Source organism: Dromaius novaehollandiae, chromosome 7, assembly GCF_036370855.1.
Source record: "Dromaius novaehollandiae isolate bDroNov1 chromosome 7, bDroNov1.hap1, whole genome shotgun sequence".
In the NCBI taxonomy this organism is placed as follows: domain Eukaryota; kingdom Metazoa; phylum Chordata; class Aves; order Casuariiformes; family Dromaiidae; genus Dromaius; species Dromaius novaehollandiae.
In genome coordinates, this window is record NC_088104.1 from 7,127,096 (window position 1) to 7,150,329 (window position 23,234).

Below are 23,234 nucleotides of genomic sequence, written 5' to 3' on the forward strand. Positions count from 1 at the left end.
GTCTGTGCAATGCAACAGAGTTATGCAGAGATCCCTTACAAGCTCCACGACAGCTAGTACCGAAAGAGGCAGCAGGGTTATTTTAGCATGGCAATACAGTGGTGTGAGACAGGGCTAATTAGCCTGAGAATAGCCTTAAATTGGCACAGCCAGGTTGCTTCCAGGACACAAACTGGTCTTGCTGCATGGCCAATCACTTAGTGCTAGTACAACTCCCCCAACTCAGCATAGAATTATTTTATGCATAAAACATTTTTTGTTGTTTTTTTTTTTACTTTAAACTACCTATAAAATATGCACTGCAATATGCTGACTGGTTAAAGAGGACTGGCAACAAAAGTTAGTTTGCATACCTTGACTTCTGCATGCTTCATTCAGCCCTCCAATGAAAGTAACAAAAAAATAACCAAATCATTTTTCATTTCATGTATTGAAAAAAGCAGAAACAAGGGCTGTGAAAGATAAAAAACATAATCTTGCTTGATTCCTGGGTTAGACCTGTGCATTATGGTTTCCTCTGAAGGAGCCTGTGTCATTGACAGTATTTGAAGGGAACATCTTTGCGACCTATCTCCTCTAATAGTATCCTTGAATCCTTAATCAAAACTTAAGCACACAGTCTGTTTTCCCAGAGGGTACTGGCTCTCCCGGTCCGATCCGAGGCACTAAGTCCGTCCATTGGTGATTGGGCCAGAGCAGTCCCCGCTGGCGCCCCAGGTGCCCTCCCTTCCCCTGGGGCTGAGCGCGGTTACGCGCGGGAGCCTCCTCGGGCTGGCAGCGATGAGCTAGGCAGTAAACCCTTCTGCTAGTACAGAGCGCTCCCCTTCCAGCGCCTGTTCTTTCTTCGGTAAACTTGTTTTCAAAGGTCATGTGTTGTTTCTTCATACCGGGTGCCATTATTTTGATAGGATTTTTTGCTTCTTTTCTTACAATTTTTTAAATTGTGTTAAAAAGCCAATCTCAGCAAAGCCATTTATTCAGCCTTTCAGTCATCAGTTTTGTGATTGTGCAATGAGGAATTAAGCAAGGTCCATATTTTGCTTTCTTAGTGTGTGCTCATTTATGTATGAGAAAGACAGAAATCTACTTTAAACTGAGATAAGAATTAACGTTTTGGATGGTAGAAGTTATCATACATGAATGGGTTGCTTCTTGAAATCAATGAAATTAAACTCCTTGCTTAGGAGCATCTGGCACCCTTAAAACCTAGTTCATATAATGATATCTCTGTTTAGTAAAAAGAATTATGTAACAATATGGTTGATTTATTTCAATGTGATTGGCTTAGCGACTTAATTGGACTATGGACTATACCAGAGGAAAAAAAAAATAATTTAATTAGCTGATTCATTTGTGGATGACTGGAAGCACTGTACATCATGCTCAGCTTCTTTAAAGGTATGCAGCCATTTGATCCTGCAAGGCACTGAGCCTTTTCAGCTTTCACAGAAACCCTCTTTGCATCTTGAAGGGCTGCTCAGCACCGCGCTGATGTCGAGACATTGGGCTCCAGTCTAGGCCCACAGAAACCAGCAAGGACTTTCCTTTGATTTCAGAGCGCCCTTGATGCCTCCCTGCAGACAAGGAAGCCTTCCTTGAGAAACAACAAGACAAAATGTGCCTTGAAGAATAAAGCCAAATTTTCCACACTTTGGTCTCTTTCCATTTGAGCTGAAACTCCGTCATTTATTTCCCATTTTCCGAGTCCCAAGTACAAAACTGGCATGCTGTGTCCAAGATTTCTACTCATCCTGATGCAAAGTTTTATTTCCTCTATTTCCAGGGTGACTATTTAAACCTGAAAAACATGCTCTTGCAATGTCATTTGACTGCAGTAAGAGGATACCACATCTCAGCCGAAAGAGAACAGTAAATTTTTTAATTGGTGGACCTGTTGGTAACACAAAAATATCTGGGTTAGTTATTTAAGTGTTCAAATTCCTTAATGTGCAATAGTATTTTCAGAATAGTATTTGACAGTGGTTCAAATAATGTGCAAGATCTCTCACCTTTATTTTTGTTCCAAATGCTGCTTGTTGTGTCAGCCAAGAGACTGGTGTCTCGGGGGCAGATTGCACTTAAGTGGAGTTAATCACATCAGCATAAGTTGTTTCTATTCTCTGGTTTTACACCAATTTAAATAAAATTAGTTTTGGATGTGGATTTCCCTTGTGGTGTTAACTTGAGATACTCTGAGTCCCGGATGATTTCTGCTAGTTCTTTCTCCATTCCTGTAATTGAATGCCAAACTTCCCCCTTCTCTCCCACCCCCCAAAACACACCAAAACAACACAAAAACCTAAATTAAAATCAGAGTAAGGTTTGACTTAAAACATAAAAGAAGAAATAAGGCTGAAATTCCATGCTTATCGTACCCTGTTGTACCTAGAAACTGCTGCACATCTGGTATGTGAGATAATGCACTGCTTAGAGACCATGTTGCAAGCACAGAAAATTGGAAATGAGTTTCAAGTCTTAATGCTGCATTTCTTTACTACTGGGAGCAAGTAAGGCCCTCGTTTTCACTTTTTTGTAGGTTGAGTGATTTGATTCCCTCTGTTTGTTTGCTCTATAAATAATATAAACATGCAGGAAATCAAAAAAGGGATGGTTCTGTAGGAAGAATTTTGTGCAGCGCAGTTGAGAAGTCTTTTTATAAATCCCTGAAGTATATACAGCGGTCTAATTATAATATTAACCATGTAGCAAAAAAGGAAAGGGATACTCAGTGGAAGCCATGGATAGAGCAATAAAAAAACACATGTATTTTGTTCAATCATTTATCACAGAATATAAATAATTAAAAACAAAGTCAGTCTTAGTCATTCTTGACCTTTTGCAACAGAATATATTCACTCAGTACTACCCGATGTTATAATTTGCTTTTGTCATGATCACGTGTATCCGTTATTTGCATGACTCTAGCCTGTAGCAAACAGACAGGAGAAGTTCACTTTGCAGCCAGCATGTGTTTAAGCCACTTCTTGCTGAAACCAGTGGATGACTGCATGGGTCTTAACTTCTGATATGGAATACTTTCCATGTGCAGTGACTGCAAAGTGCAAGCTTTTTATTACAGAAAATGAGCAAGGAGTAGTACATTTGGTTTTGGACTTGAAATTACGTACAGGAAATGAAATACTTCTCTGGAAGTAGACCATCGAGCTGCCTTTGTTTCGCTTTTTAGTACTTAAATTCTTCCAAATTCAGTGGCCGTCTCGGTTTTGGGTGGACATGCCTGAATGCCCCCTCTCTGACGGTCTGGGATGACTTCAGTGACACGCTGGACCCCCAGGCAGGAGATGCTTTCTCTTTAATGCGGAGCCTGGTACTCGTGACCTGCTGACAACACACAGCTTGCACTAGGGAGGAGTTAAAGAAGCAAGGAAGCCGCTGGCACAAGGCAAACCTGAACTCAGACCTGAGCAGGAGGGCGTCTGATACCTCCGGAGGAGCCAGGAGAAGAACAGCAGTGGGAGAATCGTGGTCCAGCTACGAGGCCAGGAAAGCAGCAGCCGAATCCAGAGGAGCATGCAGGCAGCCCAGGGACCTCTCTTCCCCCCTCCAGTCTGTGCGAGGGCCTCGTGTAGTGACCATGAAGACAAGGGGTGAAAAAGCAGCTAAGTCAAGCATGCTGTTGGCACCCTGGAGAAAACCTCTCCTCCCAAGTGTTGAGCAGCAATGAAACGTGCTTCAGAATTGTTTGGACATTTGGATCCATATTCAGCTATCAGAATTGTGGCTGAAATTCAGCTGAGCCCTGAGCAAAGTCAAACATGAGCCACATACATCTTGCCCTTTGCAGACTGGAAGGAGATGTGCCAAGATTTTCTTTTCTGGAGCATGATGTGGAAATATCAAGTCAGGTGTTTTCTCTGTTCAAATACAATCTGTTCAAGCTCTTGTTCTCTGAATGTAGGTGATAACGGTCCGTGTATCCCCCTACGAGTCCAGCAGGCCTGCTCTCCACGGTGCGTGGCCAGTGGAAGGCAGGGAGCTGCTGCTGAGACCAGAGCTAGAAGGCTCTCAGCTCCAACCCCAGTCAAGATCGACAGGGAAACCAGATGTATTTGTTTACCCATTTCTGACCCAAAATACGTAGCACTCTACCATGCATATGCTCTGACTGATTTGATGCTTATGCCTGATACAGGTTCATTTTGTACCAGTGGATGATCCAGTCAACTGATAGTAGGGAATGTGGAACCACAGTGGTGTTCTCACCATAAAACCTCACTTTTATTGGAAAAGGCATAAAAAGTCAAGGCCAGGAAACAGTTCATCAGGGATGGGGGAGGTGGAGAGGCAGGACAGCTCTCTAAACCCTGCAGTGTCTTGCTCTCTCGAATTACTGGGTTAGCTTATGACCCCCACAGTGCCCCTTTTCACCACATGGCTTTTCTAAGGGTTTGATCCTGCTTTGCTGCACTGTTTTGAGTGCAGCTGACAGCGCAGTGGCACTCCAGAGCCTTTAGCTCTCCTTGCCTTTATTTAAAGCTCTGTGCAATCAGAGCATTTAAAGCTTAGGCCCTGTTTCTTTAGTTGTTGGAGACAGGGCAGAGGAAAGAGGAGGCAAAGGCCTTCCCTAATACGTACCTGGTTAACCCAATAACACAGCAGCAGAGCAAGTGGCTGAGCTGATTTCAGGGTTTGTAGCACTTAATGCTGCTGGTCGCAAGGGCTCCCTGTGCTCCGGTGCCAGGGCTGTGCTCCCTCCATCCTTCCTCTGCCAGGAGGGCAGGCAGGGGAGACGGGCAAACGAGACGGCCCAAAATGGTTCATTGAAAGCAACTGGTGCTTCCTAGATACCAGGATTTGTAATGTTTTTTGATGTAACACAGTTTATTGACCTGATCAGGGAGTTGCAGAGATTTATGAAATCACATTTTTGTTATTGACTCATTCCTGCACGTACATATCTATAGACTTTAAAAAATCTTTGTAATTGATCAAGCCGGGCAGCACATTCAATTTTCGTGTCAGGGATTATGTGCAGTTCCTCTGGAACCACCTCTTGTACGCGCAGCAGGCACTTCAGAACCGTCACAGTGGAGCTGCTGTTTTGGCTGTCTGATGCTCATTACCAGCTTTGGTCCAGGTAACAGATGGATTTAGATGTGTTTCCTTCTTTGATCTCCACCATCTGTACGAAAAACCACATAAGAACAAGAAGAAATGTGTGTATATTTAAGCATGTCTTTGCTTACACATATCAGTTCTTTTACCTTCTGCTTATCCGATCACATCTCATATCTGCTGCTTAAAAAAAGCTCCTCTTTGCAACCCCAGTTTGTTTAGGTTTTGAGATGACTCACGTCGTTTGTTACCACTCAGTCCCAAACCCATTTGTAAATTTTGGTTAGGTTTTGTGTGCAGACTCGGAATTTGGCTACTTAATGAGAAAGTCCTTATTTTGCATTAAACCATTTTAGGCAGTAATGTGAATTAAGCAGTGAACTGTGAGTCTTATTTGCTGTAATGGATTCTTCTGAACTGGTTCAGTCTGCTTTTTGGAAAGTAATGAGAACTAATTACTGCACAGTGGCTATTTTCAGATTAAATCTTACATTCAGCAAATTCTGTTTTGGAAGCAAATTCAGTATCTGCCACAGAGCTCTAGACGATGGTCAACCAAAAAGTAAAAATCCAAAAAGAAATTTGAACACCAAACTATGAAGGGGCTGCTTGGTTTTTGGTACCACGCATGGTCAGGACCAGGGTCAGTGAAGAGTCACAGGGACTGGTAGCAGAGGAAGGTGGATGATGTTGGCATTTTCCAAACTTTGGGGGAAAAAATATCTCCTGGGAATGAAGTCAGAAAAATCAACAGAGCCAAGATTTCACTAAATGCTTATCAAAACCGACCTCATATTTAAAGCTGTGGAGGTTTTGCCATGAGAGGTTTTGGATACGGAGTATGCAGAAGCAGTGGCTGTTAGGATGCCCAGGTGTCCGCTGGGCTCTGCGTTCCAGTTTGCGTTATTCACGGTAACCCAGGGAAGGCTTTTTAAGGTGCTGTGCCTTTTTATAACCTTTGCTCTGAAACAGCTTCACTGCGCATATGAAAAGACTGCTTTCTGCTGTGTTTCTAGGATTATGCCTTTTCTAGGGTGTACACTTCCGATGTGTGTCTTAAAAGCAATGTGCTAGAGTCCCGCTTCCCCCACCCCAGTCCCACAGCTGGTGATTTATCTAGCGACTGCAAGCACCTTGCTAGTCTAGTTCATTTATACAACCTGACAACATTATTCTGGATATGCCAATTGGAATATCAAACACATCTCGTGATGAGACCAAATTAATACTTGGGGTTATGTGCACAGTAATGCACAGTAAAAGAAAGACTGAAAGATGTAAAGATGCACTGGGTGCATTCCCTTTTTGTTTTAATGCAGCATATGTAGAACAAATAGATTTGAAATTATATTTTTATATGCAAATGACAGCAGTTTGTATTAAATCCTGTTGTGCTAGAACCTGACATTTACGTCTGATGTAAGTCTGTCTTTGTTCAGAGCCTCCTTCTGTTCTTACAGCGTGCACACAAGGATCCTCGATATTAAAAATGGCTTTGTAAAGTGCTGAAAGGGAGCAGACCAGGCACGTATTGTGGCAGTCTTCCAGTTGAACTGGGTATCAAGCTCATCTCTTCTCCTCCTTTTTTTAAACCCGAGTCATGAATTTATTATGTCTGGGTACAGGACAGATGACTAAGCAACTTCTGATTCAAATCCTGTTAAAAATTACATGGGGACTGGGTTTCAGGTTTGGACCTCATTGTTTTAAAGTGTCCCAAAACTGTCGTTTTAGAATGAACGCTGCACGTACCTCGTGCTAGGCTTGAACGGGCGTAATTTTGGGTTTTTTTTCTTTTCGCCTAGTGTTGAGTTTTGAGATTGATAAGCTAAAAAAAAAGCTATGGAAAATGTTTCCATTCTAATTTAGAAAGGATTTGACCGTCTAATCTCAAACTGTTCCCCAAATTTTCAAAGCACAAACAAATTGAGTCTGAAAGGAATTCTGTTTTTCTTCTTCTGGGGGGACACAAAAGATGGCTGAATAAATTAAAAGGGATTAAAATTGGGTTTAAATAGGACCTTACAGTATGAAGCCACTGTTACTCTACCAGTATTCAGATAGGAAAGCAGTGCCCAAGGGCTGCAGGCAGGGCCAACTGCTGCTAGTCAAAGGGTAACGTCGTTTCGCCTTAAAAGTTAATGATAAGGCAGCTCCAGTCAGTGATTTTCTCTTCTTTAAGAGAGTAATTCATTTAGGAAAGCAGCGTGCATGCATGTGTGCAGGCAGCAGTAAAATAGCTAGAAGTGCCCCAGCGTGCTACCTCATGCTAAGTGGTTTGAAAAGGAAAAAAAGATTTTAATTTAATTTAGAGAACAGCCGTGGTCTTTCAGGCGTAATGTGGGGAGGCATGAGCAGTGCGCGTGGGCAGGAGGATCTCCAGAAACATCGCACTTAGACAGTGAAATGTGGGAAAGCTGTGAATTTGAGATTATTAGACATTTCCCCCATCCCTTGCTGGCTGAGGGCCTCTCCCGTACATGCGCGCACCTAGCTCAGGTAGTGGGGGGGAAGCGGATTTGCAGCCCGTCCCCGAGATTTGCTGAATACCCCTCGTCAGCGGGTCCTTGGGGTGACCACGACTTTCCCCCACCTTCGGTGCAGGAGGTGCTTGGCGGCTCTTTTCGATTCGGAGGTTTGCACGCTGAGCTCTTAGTGTCCCTACGCAGGTAATTAAACCGCTGCAAGAAAGTGGTGCAAGCTGAGCAACAGACTTCTGCCGGGGTCCTGGCAGGTCTCAGCGGGGACCACCGCCATCCCCTTCGCCAGCCACGTTGCCGCGCGAGGGACCCAGTGTGTCGTGCACTCACCTCCCTGCGACCCTTCCCCGGAGTCTGGCCTGGAGCGTCTGAGCCGGGAGTGGTGTCGTGAAAATACCTGCATTTTTAATCCTTGCAAACGTTTCCTCCCTAGCATGACAGAAAGTTATGCACCCTCCAACGAGATGTGCTTTACAGTGAGAGCCGAAATAGAGTTTGGAAACTTTGAATTTGTTTCAGCAATCTCTCCCCCTGCTTCAGTGGTCTCCTGTTGAAGCCAACGCTTTGCAGGCACGGCGTATCTTCCAGCGATGGGCTCTTTTAATTAGCTCCACGACTTCAGTGGCAGGTTGTTAGGAAATTCAGCCTGTAGTGAAGCAACAGAAAAATCTTATGCTTTATTTAAATAATAGTGTTCATTGCCTATTAAAATGTAAGTTCTTGCTTTAAAATAGGATTAATTAAAATGTACAAGAATGCAGCTCAGTTACATTTTATGCCTCAGCCCAGTGCATACTTTTCATAACTCATTCCCAGAAGTAATATTCAGGGCAGCATGGCATCCTCGATTCTCCCATTAAAAGCACAAATGAATATAAAACCCGTTCTTTTCAAAAACTTGGCTCCAATATTGCCATTGTTAGATTTTTCATAGCATATTGCTTTGGCCATTACTGTTTTGCAAGATAATTGTATCAGTGATCTAACTTTTGACAATATCCAAAGTGGCTGAAAATAGTTTGCTGCAGCACCTTTGTCTTTTAAAGGCCATTTGGGGCTTGTTATTTTAATCCTTGTGCAGCCTGATTTATCACTTCAAACATCTGTCAGCTGGGCTTTGTCTTGAAATTGATAGTGATAGTGTTACTGATTTTTCAACAGCAGCTGTTAGAGGTTCATTAGTTAGACTCTCAAAGGGGGTAGATAACTGTAATATTTTTCTTTGTTAATCACCTCTTACGCGTTGTAATAGTACAGAGTTTGGAATCTGCTAGAAATGCACGTCTTCCTCTGTTTCTCGCTTGTCAGAAGCATTCTTTTATCCCTTTAATCTGGCTAGATTATTAAAACTGTCTTCCTCGTAGTACAGTAAAAGATGTGAATAACGGCATGGGTGCAGTGCAGTAGAAAGCCATTATCTGCCGTTTCGTATTTGCTGTGGAGGGAGGTCAGTCGTGGTCTCAGGGTTCCGATCCAAACATGGATTGGTTCCAACGATGAGATTGAGGGCTCTTCTATAATTCATTTTTAATTTAAATTTTACAAGGCATACAAAGCCTCGTTGACAGCTTCAGTAAAATCATGTTTATTTCTAACAGATACAGCAATTTTCCATTAGTGTATTTTCCCCGCCACATCATAAAATATTCTTAATGGTTACCTATGATTCTTGAAACACATTCCCTGAAAATCCTCCCAAGTCTGCTTCTGCCTGAGAGCCACCGAGGAGCTGCTGGGGGCTGGAGCGTCTGGGACTTTGGCAGTGGAGCGCATGTCAGTGCTACTGCTGGTTCAACCAGCACTGTTAACCAACAGATAATTACAGTTTGAAATTAGTATTTTAATGAACTGATCTTAGCAAGTGTAAAGTGAAGTCTCCCAGGCAATGAAGAAAGAAGCAGGAGGGAGAATTAATAACTCCAAGACTCAATAGACCGATGGTCAGCAGGTGCCGTCCCGGCAAAGGAGTTAAGTGTAAAGGAGTTTCAGCGTGCAGTACGAGAAGGCGCGTTGAAGTTTTGGTTCTGCAAGCAGCTGAGCAGCTTCTGCAGGTGGCATGGTGGCTTCAGTGGGGATCAAAAGCGCCTGGGACATTTCACAAGCTTACCAGGCAAATAGAAATGTCCTCTAAAAATAACTAAACATGGATTTTGATGCAAGGTTCTTCCTAAAGATCTCAGTCCCAGTAGCCAATACATGTGCCCATAGCACTGGTGAAGTTCAGCGCAAAATGGATTGCAATAGCATGGCCTGAATTTCAAGCAAATGTCCATAGTGATTCAAAAGTGTGTGAAAATCAGTTCCTCTTTACATATCCTCACAGTTCTCTGTCCATCTTTCTCTGTTGAACTAAGCAATGATGTCAACAAGTGGTGGCTTTCAGCTAGGGCCCACCAGACTCCCTCAGCTTATGGAGCTGCTTCTGAGTCTGCAGAAGGTTACCAGGAAAAGCAATCCAAAACCAGGCTTAAATTTATCTTGCTGGAGTCTGCATTGGTACTGGAAAACTTTTATAGCTCAGCAAATCAAACAAACAAAAAGGTTGCAAACTAATTTGGAGTAATGTAGAAAAAGCCTCCAAATCATATTAGTTATTGGTGTATCCACTATCTAGGCAATACAGAGCAGCAAATCTGAAGGCTTTGATTTAAGAGCAGGGACAAGAGACCAGGAGGGGTTGATGAGAGCTCTCTGCCCCGTCCCCGCTCTACACACAGCTGAGCTGCAACAAATTACGGTGTAACTTTCAAAGACGAGCTAAAATTCATGCAAGTTTACTGAAAACACTGCTTTGTACATGCTGGTGGATCACAGTCTGTGCATGGGCCACTGGAGGGAGGATGCTGTAACTCCAGCAGTTGTTTTCTTCCTGTGAATCAGAGCCACTAATCTGGATGGTAAATTGACTTTAATCGGGTCCCTTTTGAAATGTATAAGCATAGTATTTTAGGGTTATTTGGGTGTGCTGTTGAAGGTGTCTGACCCGTCAGAAAAGATTAGCCATAGTAGCAGCCACCCTCTAAGTGTGGGGGTGTTACCGTGTACCCCACTTTCAAGCACTAAGAGATCAAAAATGCCACGGCCACAGGGCATCAAATGCTGGCATGGAGTAAACTCTTCTTCCTTGTATTTGTGCAAAGCTTTCGATGGGTTAGGCGCGATCGCAGGTCAGGATGGCAGCATGTCGTGCTCGAGGAGGTGCTGCCCGTTCCCCGGCAGGCAGCCCGCGGCACGGAGCTCCAGCCGAGCCGGCCGAGGTGCGATCCAGCGTCCTGCCACCACCGGAGTGTGATTATAAGGACCGTTTCTGTGCAAATAAACCACTAAGATGTGTATTTTCTCTCTTAAAAGACTTATTTTACATGTAAAGAAAAAAATAAGTAGAAAGAGGTGAAGTCTTCAAGAGTAGCATTTGTGCACATTTTTTTGGCAAGAAGCAGTTCTAAGAACAAATTTTCTGTTGACTCAGCAAAAAGGCAGATCAGTTCCATACATGGCTATCATTTAAAAGCTGTCTATGCTATAAGCAATTTATCCAACTGAGAGTGGAGGGAACATTTAAGACAGGCAAAAACTACTAGTCAGGGTTGTGTGAAAAATGGCAAATATTTTCCACAAATACCTTTATAGAAAAAGGAAATCATTCTAAAGCCTTCTTTTTTACTTTCACTATTTTTTTCTTCCGCTTCCTCCTCCTCTTCCCAAATTTGTTTCTTTATTGAAGTGCCTGTCTTCTTAGAAAAATACTGTTTTGCTTTCTTACGGAAAATTGGAGGATTTCAACGTGATTTTTGTACTGTAAAATATGATGCTGGGTTTGCAGTATCTGCTTTGTTTAAAGATAAGCAATGAGCTCATAGCCCGAGTTTGAATGTCTCCCAACATACTAGTTTGTTTTGGATTGATGTGTTTGTCCGTGGGATATTTGAATGTTGTCTAATATTCTCATTAAAGTAAAAATTTCTCCCTATTACATCCCTAGCCTTCAGGTACATATAGATGTAGACAGAGATTTTTGTCTCTCAGATCTTCTCAGAAAAAAATGGCAAAGTCCCTTTCAGCAGCGCTCGGTGAACCACACTTCATTAGATTCCCCTATTCCTGGCATGAGAATAAAAGAGGAACTTGCTATATTATAGTATGGAAAAATAGTGCTGAGTCTGTATATTTGCTTTTACGTCTCCAGTGTATGTTTCCTGACTTAGCTCCTGTGACAGTTTGGAACTCTTGAAAGGTAAAAGGCCAAAAAATTAAAGCTTCAAGCAGCTTGAGCAGCATCTACTGTTGTTTTCATGTTTCCTGCAGGTGTTTGTTTTTCTGTTTATCAGTATTAGTCGACTTTCAGACAATGAAATGTTATGCCAGCAAACATTAATATTCACAATTAATCTATTGATATGTAGTTTGAGTCTGTCGTTCCTCGTTTTCTCTCTGTCGCTTTGCTATTACTCTGCTCTGACATGTTCCCAGCGATCCTGAAGAGACGCGGCTTTGGAGGGAGTCACATCACTAACCGTGACAGCAGCACGCTGCACCGCAGCGCTCGGCCTCGGTGCTGTCGGCAGGGATGACTGTACAGCATCCCTCCACGGGGGGGAATTTCTTTGTAAGATTCATTTACAAGCAGGAAATTTAATGGGCTGCAAAGTTCGATCGTGAAGGGTTTTTTTTTTCTGCTGAAGCAGCTTGTCATTTTAGTTTTAACTACGGGAGACAGGACAAAATTGTTAAAGCAATCCAATTAGATAAGCTATTGAACAGGGGATTTCTGGCCACCTTTCATTAGTGAAAGAAAGTAGCACTGTGTGATCCTTGATAACTTTCAGCGTTGCAACCCCCTAATGTGCCCGGGGTGATGCCGAGAAGCGTGGGGACCCCGCGCTGTGCCGCAGCCCAGCTCCTGGGGCGGAGGCTCAGCGCTTCTGCAAATTCACACCCTGCCCTGCGGTGCCCCCCCCCCCCCCCCCAACGGGGGATATCTGTGCTTAAATCAGCATGGCAAACCCTGTAGTCTCTCCTGATGATCCGTCATGAGACAACTAATCAGGCACATGAACTCTGAATTTCTGACTTGAACTTTGCAAGAGGGTATATCAAAGCTTTGGTCATCTCCCAAAGGAGAGGAAGGCAGTCACAACAGCTAGCTGGTATTTATTTATTTATTTACAGTTTAACAGGGGGAACAGAAAAGACAGGGGAAAGTTGTCCTAGCTCAGGAAAGCGCATTGGGTGCCCTTCACAGTCTGGAGAGCAAGGGCAGCCAAAGCTACAAGTTTCAGCCTCTCTTGAACGTTCACCGCTTCCACATTAGCACGGGGAAATTGTGGCAGCAATTTGTGTGCAAGCTCTTCATTTACATGGAGAAATAATAAAGTCCCAGCCTTTGACAAATGTTTAACAAAATCGGCTAATCAAGCTAAACAAACAGGCTCTTTCATTATTACAGTTGTACTTTTGCCAATATATTATTCGCAGTTTTTCTCTCTCTATGGTTGCACCTTCCAAGCACTGCTTGCAGAACCGTGAGGGACATAAAGGGACAGATGAAGGCGAGGTGGGAGCCTTGTGCTCACGGGCTCCCACCGCAAGCGGCCTCCCCATCGGCAGCGGAGGAGCCTCTCCCTCCTCCAGCAGCTCAGCGCTTGGGTCCCCGAGTTTGGGCCAGACGTCAGCTGGAGGTCCATATTGGTGAGGGACGGGCACAGCGAGCGATGGCAACACATTGGCACCTTCGCTTTTGTCCCCAAAACACAACCGTATGTTACTTCCTTTAGAAGTGGCCACTGCCTTCACGGTCTGCCTGGCCGCCCACCAGCCCGTGTGTTCAGCATCGCGATTCAGCCCCGGGGTCTCCCAGCTGCCCTTCCTCTGGCACCCCAGCATTGCCACGGCCCCTCTGCAGAATACAGAGTGAGACCAAGAAAAACCCCGCTTTGGCACTCCTGGATGTGCTTAGGAGGTAGAAGGAAGGGCTGCCCCAGCGCACGCTGCTTCTCCTGCACCTGGCAGACACGGCTGCGAGTTTGCTCTCCCCTAAGCATGAACCAGGAGGAAACGGGCCATGGCACCCGAGTGGGGAAGGACGGAGGAAGTGTGGGAAGCTGCCGGTGCTTCATCGTTCCCCTGCGAGCAGCTAAAGTACCAAGCGTCCCTGGAAGTGTGCGCTGGTGAGGAGAGGGCCAGCATGAGCTGCAGGTCGCTGGTCCTCATCTCCCCTTGAGATGCGTTTTTGCCAGTTTTCCTGACGTCCTGACAAAAGTACCTCCCTGTTCATCCTGTCCCTTTCCGCCAGCCCGGTGTTCAGAGGCCGAGGACGGCCCCGGGGCTCGCTGCAGGCTGGACGTGGCTGCCGTGCGGACGGTCAGCGTCACAGGGAGCCGGAGCACCCAGCACCCACCCGCCACGAGGGACGAGCGCCCCGAGCACCTCGGGTCACACCGTGCCCCCTCCGAAACCACGACGGAAGCTTTCAGCTCAGACAGCCAAGCAAGCACTCAACTTTGCGACCTCCTGTTAGCTGCCCCCTCATCTCAAATGTACTTGGTCATTTTTTTTATACTTTCTTCACAACCAAAATAAGCTACAGAACTTAGCTCTACTTCTTTGGAGCTCTCCTGTTATTTTCCAGGTGTGAGAGCCACAAAAACCTCAGATACTCACACACACTTTTGAACTTACAAAAACAATTTCTAATACGTGGCTTGTATTACCGCCTCATATAATCCAATATAAAATACCTTTTGAGGAAAGCACAGGCCCCAAATCCCGGCAGGCTGTTCTGTGTTTCCTGCGAAGCTGTGTACATCCTCGGCTTTCCCTTACTCCGGCTCAAGCTGGCTAATTCACACTCGCACGTTGGACGGTTGGCTGGGAGCTGCTGTCGATTGCAAATTCAGAACGAGGAGAGGTCAAGACAGAATCTTATGACTTGTCTGGAAAAGAAACATTTTAGATTCAGTGCAGACAACTCTGTTTTTTTACCCAGGCTGACCTGCACTACATTTTATTTTGTTTTCTAAATGGCAAGCAGAAAGCCTCCCGGAAGAATTTTTGGGAGGAGGGATCAAAACTCAAAGTTTTCCCAGCAAACACATGAGCATGAGTGTGGGCTGTCGTCCTCCAGAATTTTTCTGCATGGTAACTTAAGTTGTGAATTCAAAGCTTTCATTCCTAACAAAAGCAGCAGCGGTAAATGAGAGTTAAATGACCTTTATAATTATGAAAGCACACAGGCTTATAGCATTCCAAAAAATACGGCTGTAACTAGATGGAACAAATGTGGCTCTTTTATAATAGTCCCGCTAAAAGAAGATGTTGCTTAATTCCTAAAATCCTTGAAGCATTCCCAACAGCACATCTGCTACCATAAAACCCATCATGGCCTCTGCCTTTGGGAAAAACATATTTAATAATCAGTAAAGTTCAAGCTCAGCTTGTTGTGATGAATTATTAGAACCTGTCATCATTTTCTTGCAAGAAAAGGCTATAATGGAACACAATTTTATGTTTTTTCCATTTAATTGATGACGGTCTGAGTTTTTATTAATCTTTCTGGGCTCCAGTGTAAGATGCTGAAAAAGCTAATACGATATCATTGTATCTGGTTAATGTGTGTGCTTTGCAAAATTGATAAGGCCTGTCAAAACATAAATTATTTAAAATTTGATAAATGTGTTGAAATCATTGAATTTTCAAACAGATAAAGCAGAGCTGTTTCTCTTCCCTCCCTCCCCCCACTTCAAACTCAGGTTTTTGTGGAGCAGCTCAATGATTCTGCATTATTATAGCGACACACGGCATAAAAGATACTGAAATTAGCATGAGGAAGCCAGAAAAGTATCGTATGCAGCTACGGTAGTGACAGGAATATGAACCTACGAGATAAAATCTCTTGAATATTGTCACCACGTGATGGGACTAGCAGAGAGTCCACTGCAAGCTTCCCCAAGTACTAGCTTTTCACGTTGGCGAGGGTCGGGGTGGAAGGAGGTCCCCGCGTGCCACGTCCCTCTTGGCACCTTCCTCTTCATTTGTGAGATAAAAAGATCCCAGTAGCGCCAGTGAGTGACCGAGTGGTGGTTCAGAAGTATTGATTCCCACAGACGTATTTCAGCTATTTGCTGAGAGTTTTAAAATGATTCCTGGTAGGGGTGAAGCTATAGAAGTGATTGCTGGTGATTGATTAATAACCTGGAAACAATTCCCAAAGCATCGGGACGATTAACTCGCGCGTGGGTACACCTGATTTTCTTAGAGAAAGCTTTGGGAGCAAGTTCCAGAATAATCAGCTGTAAGCTTAAATGGACAAATAAGGAAAATATAGCATTTACTCATATCAGTGTCTCATCAATACGGGCTAATTTCTCCGTAATAGTTCACCAGGAACATTATTTAATTCTCCGCCTCTTTACCACGATCGAAATCACTCCTGGAGGAGGAAGATTTTGACAAGTAATCACGATCTATCTGACCAGAGAAGCACACAGGAAGAACTGATGGTTCAAAGATTGAAAACACACAAATATACACCACATAATACTTCTAGTTTTAACTGTTCGTGTGGTTAACCTATGATAAGAAACAAGCAGGGGATGTGGTGAATTCTTACATCTTGATGGCCCAAGATTACATGCTTTACTGGAAAATACCTACACAGTCTAATGGAAATATTGGGGCTCAGTACAAAGGTAACTGGGTGACATTTTACAGTCTCGGTAATACGGAAGAAGATTAGGTGAGTTCTTCCATCTAGAAATTGATGGTTTGGAGGGAATGGGAAAACACAGGTGCAGCAGAGGAGAACTACAGCAATAGCCATCTATTTAAATGTATACACTAACTTCAGTACACAAGTACTTTTCAGACATCCTACTAGCAATATTTTCCACTACAGAAAAGCATTACAGTAAAATAAGGAGATGCTGAGGAAGTCATTTTTCTAGCATGTGCTACATTCTTTTAATGCAGATTTTTTTATTTCCTAGAAATTGCTAACCAAATGAATAAACAGCTGAAGAAAAAGCGTCGGCCCATCATTGCTAATAACAAAAAGCTGTGATCAAGTGAAGGGCCTTTGCAACGTGTAAAAGAAAATGATCCCTTAAAGAGTTCGTTTCTCTTATATCGCAAAAAACTCGTTATTTAAAATAGAAAAAATCTGCACACCAAGAAGATTTTACATTAAAAAAGCACAAAAATTATTCACATTTCTGAACAATCCAGCATCATACCTGCTCCTGCACTGCACTGAGCAGAACCAAGCTCTTTGTTAGCTGCCTTTTTATTACTGAACAAATGCAAAACAACAAATTTACAGTCCAGAGCTTGTAAAGACTTCTTTCTTGCAACTGATTCAGCTCACAACTTTTTCAGCCTCTGTTTCCTATAATGAAATCAGTGAAACAAGAGAGCAGTAGGATGAAGTAGAGTCAAGAATTAAAACTGCACAAGCAAGTCTGCACACTATTTCAGTCCCACAGTCTGCAAGCTATTTCAAAGAGAAGGAAGAAACCTCACCCAGTTCAAGTAAAAGCTATAACTGGTTGGTTACTGTTTACTATTCAGACCTCAAACAGGAATATTATATCCTCATAATTCAACATATTAATGATTTTGTGCTCCTGTATTATGAAAGCTGTTTCATTGCCACATGAAATGCCATGTGGCTTTAGCTCCAGGGACATACTCTGTTGTCATACAAGCATACCAGCTGCTCAGTGTAACACATACATAATTAAAAGTAGCAGTAGTTTAGCATGACACAACTCTGCAATTCCACCACCACAGTTTTGGAATAATTGTGGCCTAATACCTTATTGATGTGACAAGCCTGACAGGCTGTAGCATGCATTAGTTTTCTACGCTTCAGCCATACTGAACCTTATGCCTGCATACTTTTTTTGTAACAGAGCCTTCTGAAAAAGCAGTTCGGAAAGTAATGCTGTGCTATCTCATTTGGAGTGAGAGCCCCCTGAAGAGACATACACTGAGTGTGACCAGGAACACACGACTCAATGCCCTCTAGATCTCTTCAAAAAAGGAAGGGGAGAAAAGCCAAGCAGCTATTGCACACATTTCAATAAACATTGCAAAAGAAAAGTAGCCCAGAAAGACAATTGTGTAGGTTCCTCTGCCCTTGTCAAAGGACAGTCATAGCTGAGTGGGGGAACAACCAAAGTTAGAACCACCTATGTAGCAAATGGTTTTGATTTTAAGTATTTTTCCTTAAAATTTCAATCTGTAATTCCCTCCAACTCAGCTACTAATTGCAGTACCAACTGTAGCTGCCAACATTTTTGAAGGTCATTAGCATTTTAAGTTTCAGGTCAGTGTAACTGCAGGTCAGTGTGACTGCATCTATTTCGACATTGCCAGGCTTCTCCTCCCAGCTGGGGTCTGGAAATGCAGCAATATATCTTTCTCATACTTCTAAAAGGCCTCAGGTCACTTCTGGGGCGAAAGATGGGCGAATGCGTGCATCAGCTCTTGTTTCATCTGAACAGAACCACTTCTCCGTAGCGGGGAAGTTACTTTCCTGGCAGCGGCAGTGGCCAGCTGTGCTGGGAAGTTTGCTCTCAGCATCGTCCGCTGATTTTGAGCTTGCAAACAAGCTTAAAAGCAGTTGAAGAACCATAAACGTGACATTGCTTCACCAAGAACTTTCCATCACAATGGACGGTTTTCCATAGTATCGTTAGGACAGCGCTATTTGTGCTGGTACAGATAAGCATCTATCACAGTTTCCATTAGAATCTTCTATTTTTATGAGTTCATAGCTCAAATATAAATAATGTAGCATAGAGGCAGAAGCTTGACATACAGGGTCTCACTCTGGGAGCGATCACTGCTGTCCTACCACCCCCACCCCCACCCCCCCCCGCCGCTTTATAATCTGAAGAAAATAGTTTATTTATGTAGCAACAGACCTGACCACTAAATTTGAATCTATTCGTAGATTTATTTAGCAGTAATGATAGCTGCCTTTTAATGTTCAAACAAGGTTAAGCCTATCTTAATTATTACATTAATAGAAGATCAGGAAGAATACTTGGTAAGTGGGTTTGGATTCTGGTTTAGAGCCTATTTCTAGAGAACAGGCCACAGTGAGGATGAAGGGCTGCAGAGTTTCTGGTCTTTGCCAGATAATGAAATGTAAATGTGAAGACTATGGGTGGCATATTCACAAGCTGAATACCGCTAAGAACTGAAGGCATAAAAAACATCTTTGAGACCAGTAGTAGGGGCAGAAACAAGTCTAGCATTACTTTTAAATATTTTCCCTACTGAGACAAGCTGCACAAAACTCTACCTCGTGAATTCAGTGTCACCCAGCTACTGGGAAGGACGGCATTTGCTCAGTGCTTTGACTGCTTTAGACAAACTTCTGGAGAGCGAAAACTGAATCCTGTGCAGTGGTAATCCTGGGAGCCCACTGCCTGGATCAAACTTGATGAAGATCTTAGTACTGCAAGATCCGTGAAGAAATCACAGCAGCATTTCACCAGGAGGAGTTTTTCATTGGGGCTGGGGACTTGGTACAACATCAGTCTTTCTGTATGAACCCCTTTTCATTCTGTTTACACATTTTATAACATGCGAGTGGATTAAGAATAATTGCAGCTGAACAGGTTTTCTTCATAATATGAAAGATGGCATAGAAAAGTCCTGAAGAGAAGAATGAGCATGAAAGCATGTTTTGCAAAACTTACATTCAAGACTTTAAGGAATGAAAAATAATAAGAGAAAAAGATGGTCATTTCTGGCATGCTGAAACAATAATCCTACTTCTGTCCTCTTTATGAATATGCTTGAGTTCTGTATTTTCAGCAGGACTTCCTTCTCTTATCTGGAAAGATGTACACAGGCAATATGTCTCTACATTTAATTGGAAATCTGATATTTACTAAGTTTTGAATGTTTAACTTTGAAATCTAACAACATTCTGTTGATACTAAAAGCAATTATTTGCATTCTGATTGCAAACAATTTTGCACTAGACTTAGCACTTTCCAGAAGTTTCACATGGCCAAGCTTAGAGGACCTCTGTGCCGAGCACTGCCCAGCACTCCACCTGAGGCTGGAACTCCAAAAGTTACAGTCATTTTCATGGTCTCTTTCAAATGAAGGGCACAAATTGATATACAAATTCAGATAAGTGAAAAAGGCAAGACCAAAAAGAGCATAAACATACGGCAAATGCTTTAAAGCGTGAGCTTTACAGGAAAAGTAAAACAACCCAACACATCTGAATAAGAGAATTTTAAGCTTAAAAGAGCTGGGAGGGTAAGTGGGGAAAAAAGACAAAGCAGAATGGAAAGTTTTGCTTTTTTGCTTCACTCCATCTTTCACCAATAGCAGGATCGACAAAGAAACTTGGAGGCACACAGCTGTTGCTAAGTGATCCACAAAGATGCCCTTTTGCTGCTCAAGCTTTCTGGTGTCCTTAGGCATGTTTTATTCTAAAGGATCTGTAAGCAAAGGGTGTCTGCCTGCGCATGCACATTGCAGTCCTTAACCTTTCTGGATTTGTTCTGCTGCGTGGCTCCCTGATATCTAGGAATCATAGACCTTTTTGCATTGTCCAGATAAAATGCCCAACTTTTCTTTGGGCAGCAGAAGTTACTCATTGCAGTAGTCCACATGACCGGACCTACCTGTTTAAAACCAGTCTTGTAACAAATGTGTTAGATCCCATGGATATAAAAATTAACATTAATGGCTGCCTTTGTATGTTGACATTTTTATTTTCACACTTTATAATTCTTTCTTTGTTTTGAAACAGGTATTTTGTGATGCTAATCAAGTAGTACAAGCCACAGATGTGCTGGATTGGGAAGACAAGAATGCCGCAGAGACACTGGTCGACAATGTGGCCCATTCCAGGATCATCAATCCTTTACGCCTATTTGTTAAGCCATCTCCAGTGCTGAAACATGGCCAGGTGCCCTACTCAGACAGCATAGAAAACTTTTGGGATTGGTTGTCCAACATCACGGAGGTTCAGGAATCTCTTGCACGAACTAAACGCAGGCCAATAGTAAAAACTGGGAAATTCAAGAAAATGTTTGGATGGGGCGACTTCCACTCTAACATCAAAACTGTTAAACTGAACCTCCTGATCACAGGGAAAATCGTTGATCATGGCAACGGAACCTTCAGTGTTTATTTCCGACACAACTCAACAGGTCTGGGAAACGTTTCCGTAAGCCTGGTGCCACCTTCCAAAGTGGTTGAATTTGAATCATCTGCACAGTCAACACTGGAGACCAAGGAATCTAAGTCCTTCAATTGTCGAATTGAGTATGAAAAAACAGACCGCGCTAAAAAAACTGCGTTGTGCAATTTTGACCCTTCAAAGATCTGCTATCAAGAGCAGACTCAAAGCCATGTCTCCTGGTTATGTTCTAAACCATTTAAAGTTATCTGCATTTACATTGCTTTTTACAGCGTAGATTACAAACTGGTGCAAAAGGTCTGTCCTGATTATAATTACCATAGCGAGACTCCGTACTTGTCCTCTGGCTGATACAATGGATATTCTGAATAACTATAGAAATACAGCGTCAGTCATAAAAATAAGTATTTCCACTAACCTTTCGGAGAGGAATATCTTTTCCTATCAGGTTAAAAAGTCTTTAAAAAAACGTAGCTGTATTTGTGCTGTATCGTAAAAAAAAAAATCAAACTGTTTATGTAACAAGCATTTTCATTTGAGACCATTGCATTTTAGCTCTCTCATCATTAATAAGGGAACTACCAGGCAGACACGTGAGCAAAAAATCAAACAAAATTATGTGCATAATGAACATTGATCTTGAAAATCAGTTTTTTATTAAAGTAGATTTGATGGCAGAGAGGTTTTTGTCTTTTACTGATTTGGACAACACTTAGCAGGAAGTGATCCCATTTCTTACTGGAAACTATAGAAGCTGACAATATAAAGAATAAATGATAAATTAAGAAGACTACCAGCTGCTTATATACAAAATCCAAATAAACAGCTCTCCCACTAATTTCTTGTCACACACAGAGGGCAAATATTAAAAGCCAGTTCTGTTTCTGTGAAAGAGAAGAAAGGAAATGGCATTTCTGTGAGTTGCAGTAGTTATGCATACTCACTGAAGTGGAAGAGTGAGTAGTTCTTCCTTCCAAACTCTTACCTGTGGATATGCAACGATGTAATTAGACGCTGATGCGCTTTAGTTTATTAGGCACAAGTGTACAGGTTTGGTGTACATTCCTTCCTTCCGTGGTCACCGTTATTTTTGATTATTCTGAAATATTTACATATACAGCAGTACTAGTCTTACAGTGATAGAGAGTTTGTGTACCTTGGAAAAGGATAATCTCTGTTTAAGCCTGAAAATGATAACAGAGGCTGGCTTCCATTCAAAGGAAGCAATTATCTTATCTTGCTGTCTAGCCCTCTTACCGTTATGCTATAGCAAGGAAAATACATCACAGCATAAGGATAATACCTGAATAAAACAAGCTTTCTGCATAATGACACCCAGTTGTCCTCCTTAGTATGGTGTTGCATATTTAAAGCCAATATATAAGCACTGAAAAATAAAGAAGATAGCAAAAAAAAAAAAATACTATGCATCTTCACCTCATAAAGCAGATTTCAAACCACCGCTGTCAATCTAAAAATATTCCCCCAGACTTTCAACCAGTACTAAATAGCATCGCTTCATGTAGTTAATTGTAACAACTGAGGGTCTGGCCATGGTTTTACTTCCATAGGACAGATGTTGCTCCTACTGAAGGCAATGGCAGCACCAGTGATGCAGATTCGAGTACAAATGCCCTGCACTTTCATTGGGTATCGATTTTACTGCTGCAGCCAACTACTGAAAAAAAAAAAAGGTTCATAAAAAAAAGACAATAAAATAACAGCTCTTACTTTTGGCTTTTGCTGTCATAGCCCTTTGCGGCAGCCTGATGTCACAGTTCCTTTGGAAAAGATAGCTGGCTGAGGAAGTGCTTTTTATTACCTATAAACAAACTAACATGCGAGGTCTGGGAAAGAAGTTACATAGAGCTTAAATGAAGTGCTACTGAAATACGCTGTTCAAGTGCTGTGCACCTGGACAGATGACTGACAGCTCAGAAGCAATCGAGATTAATTCAGATTTCCTTGGTAAAGGTTTATATAGAAAATTCTTCTGTTAACAACATGCAAATACCTGGTTAATTTGTTTTTCTCTTTAACAGACAAGTTTAGTGTGTGGTTTAGTTTCATCAAGAATATGAATGTTTTCCTTAACCTTATTCCATATGTAGTCTCTCCTGGTCTAAGTGATGTTTTTTAGTTTGTCTGTTACTGTTGATTCCTACAAGATGTTCTACTTTGTATTCTGTATAGTGTGCCCTAGCTTTAGCTGTATATAAGCTTAGATTTATTGCTATATTCTATGAGTTCAGTGTTTGGTGCTTTTGTAAGTTAGCTGTAAGCCATGATTTTATTGCCATGTATTTTTACTCAGCACTGTAGGCAATTAAAAAACCCTACATGCTACTTACTGTAGAGTATGTGGAAATCATGTATGTATATACACCTAAACGTGTACACATACAGAACGTGTGTACATGTATTTGTATGTAAATAAAGAGAGTTTGCTAAATCTGTCACTTGCTTGTGGCATATTTATTTTTTTAAAGTTACTTTGTGCTTTT

General features: G+C 42.4%; 1 protein-coding gene across 2 annotated transcripts in view; it reads left to right on the top strand.

The window, feature by feature from the left end:
• The window catches only part of NXPH2 (neurexophilin 2), a 41,470-nt gene extending 18,281 nt beyond the window's left edge, over positions 1–23,189 (top strand). For both annotated transcript variants that reach the window (XM_026123482.2, XM_064514607.1), the window contains exon 2: positions 20,338–23,189. In XM_026123482.2, coding sequence (XP_025979267.2) covers positions 20,338–21,081 — 744 coding nt within the window. In that variant the 3' untranslated portion in view covers positions 21,082–23,189. The remainder of the gene's footprint in view (positions 1–20,337) is intronic.
• Positions 23,190–23,234: the final 45 nt, after the last annotated feature.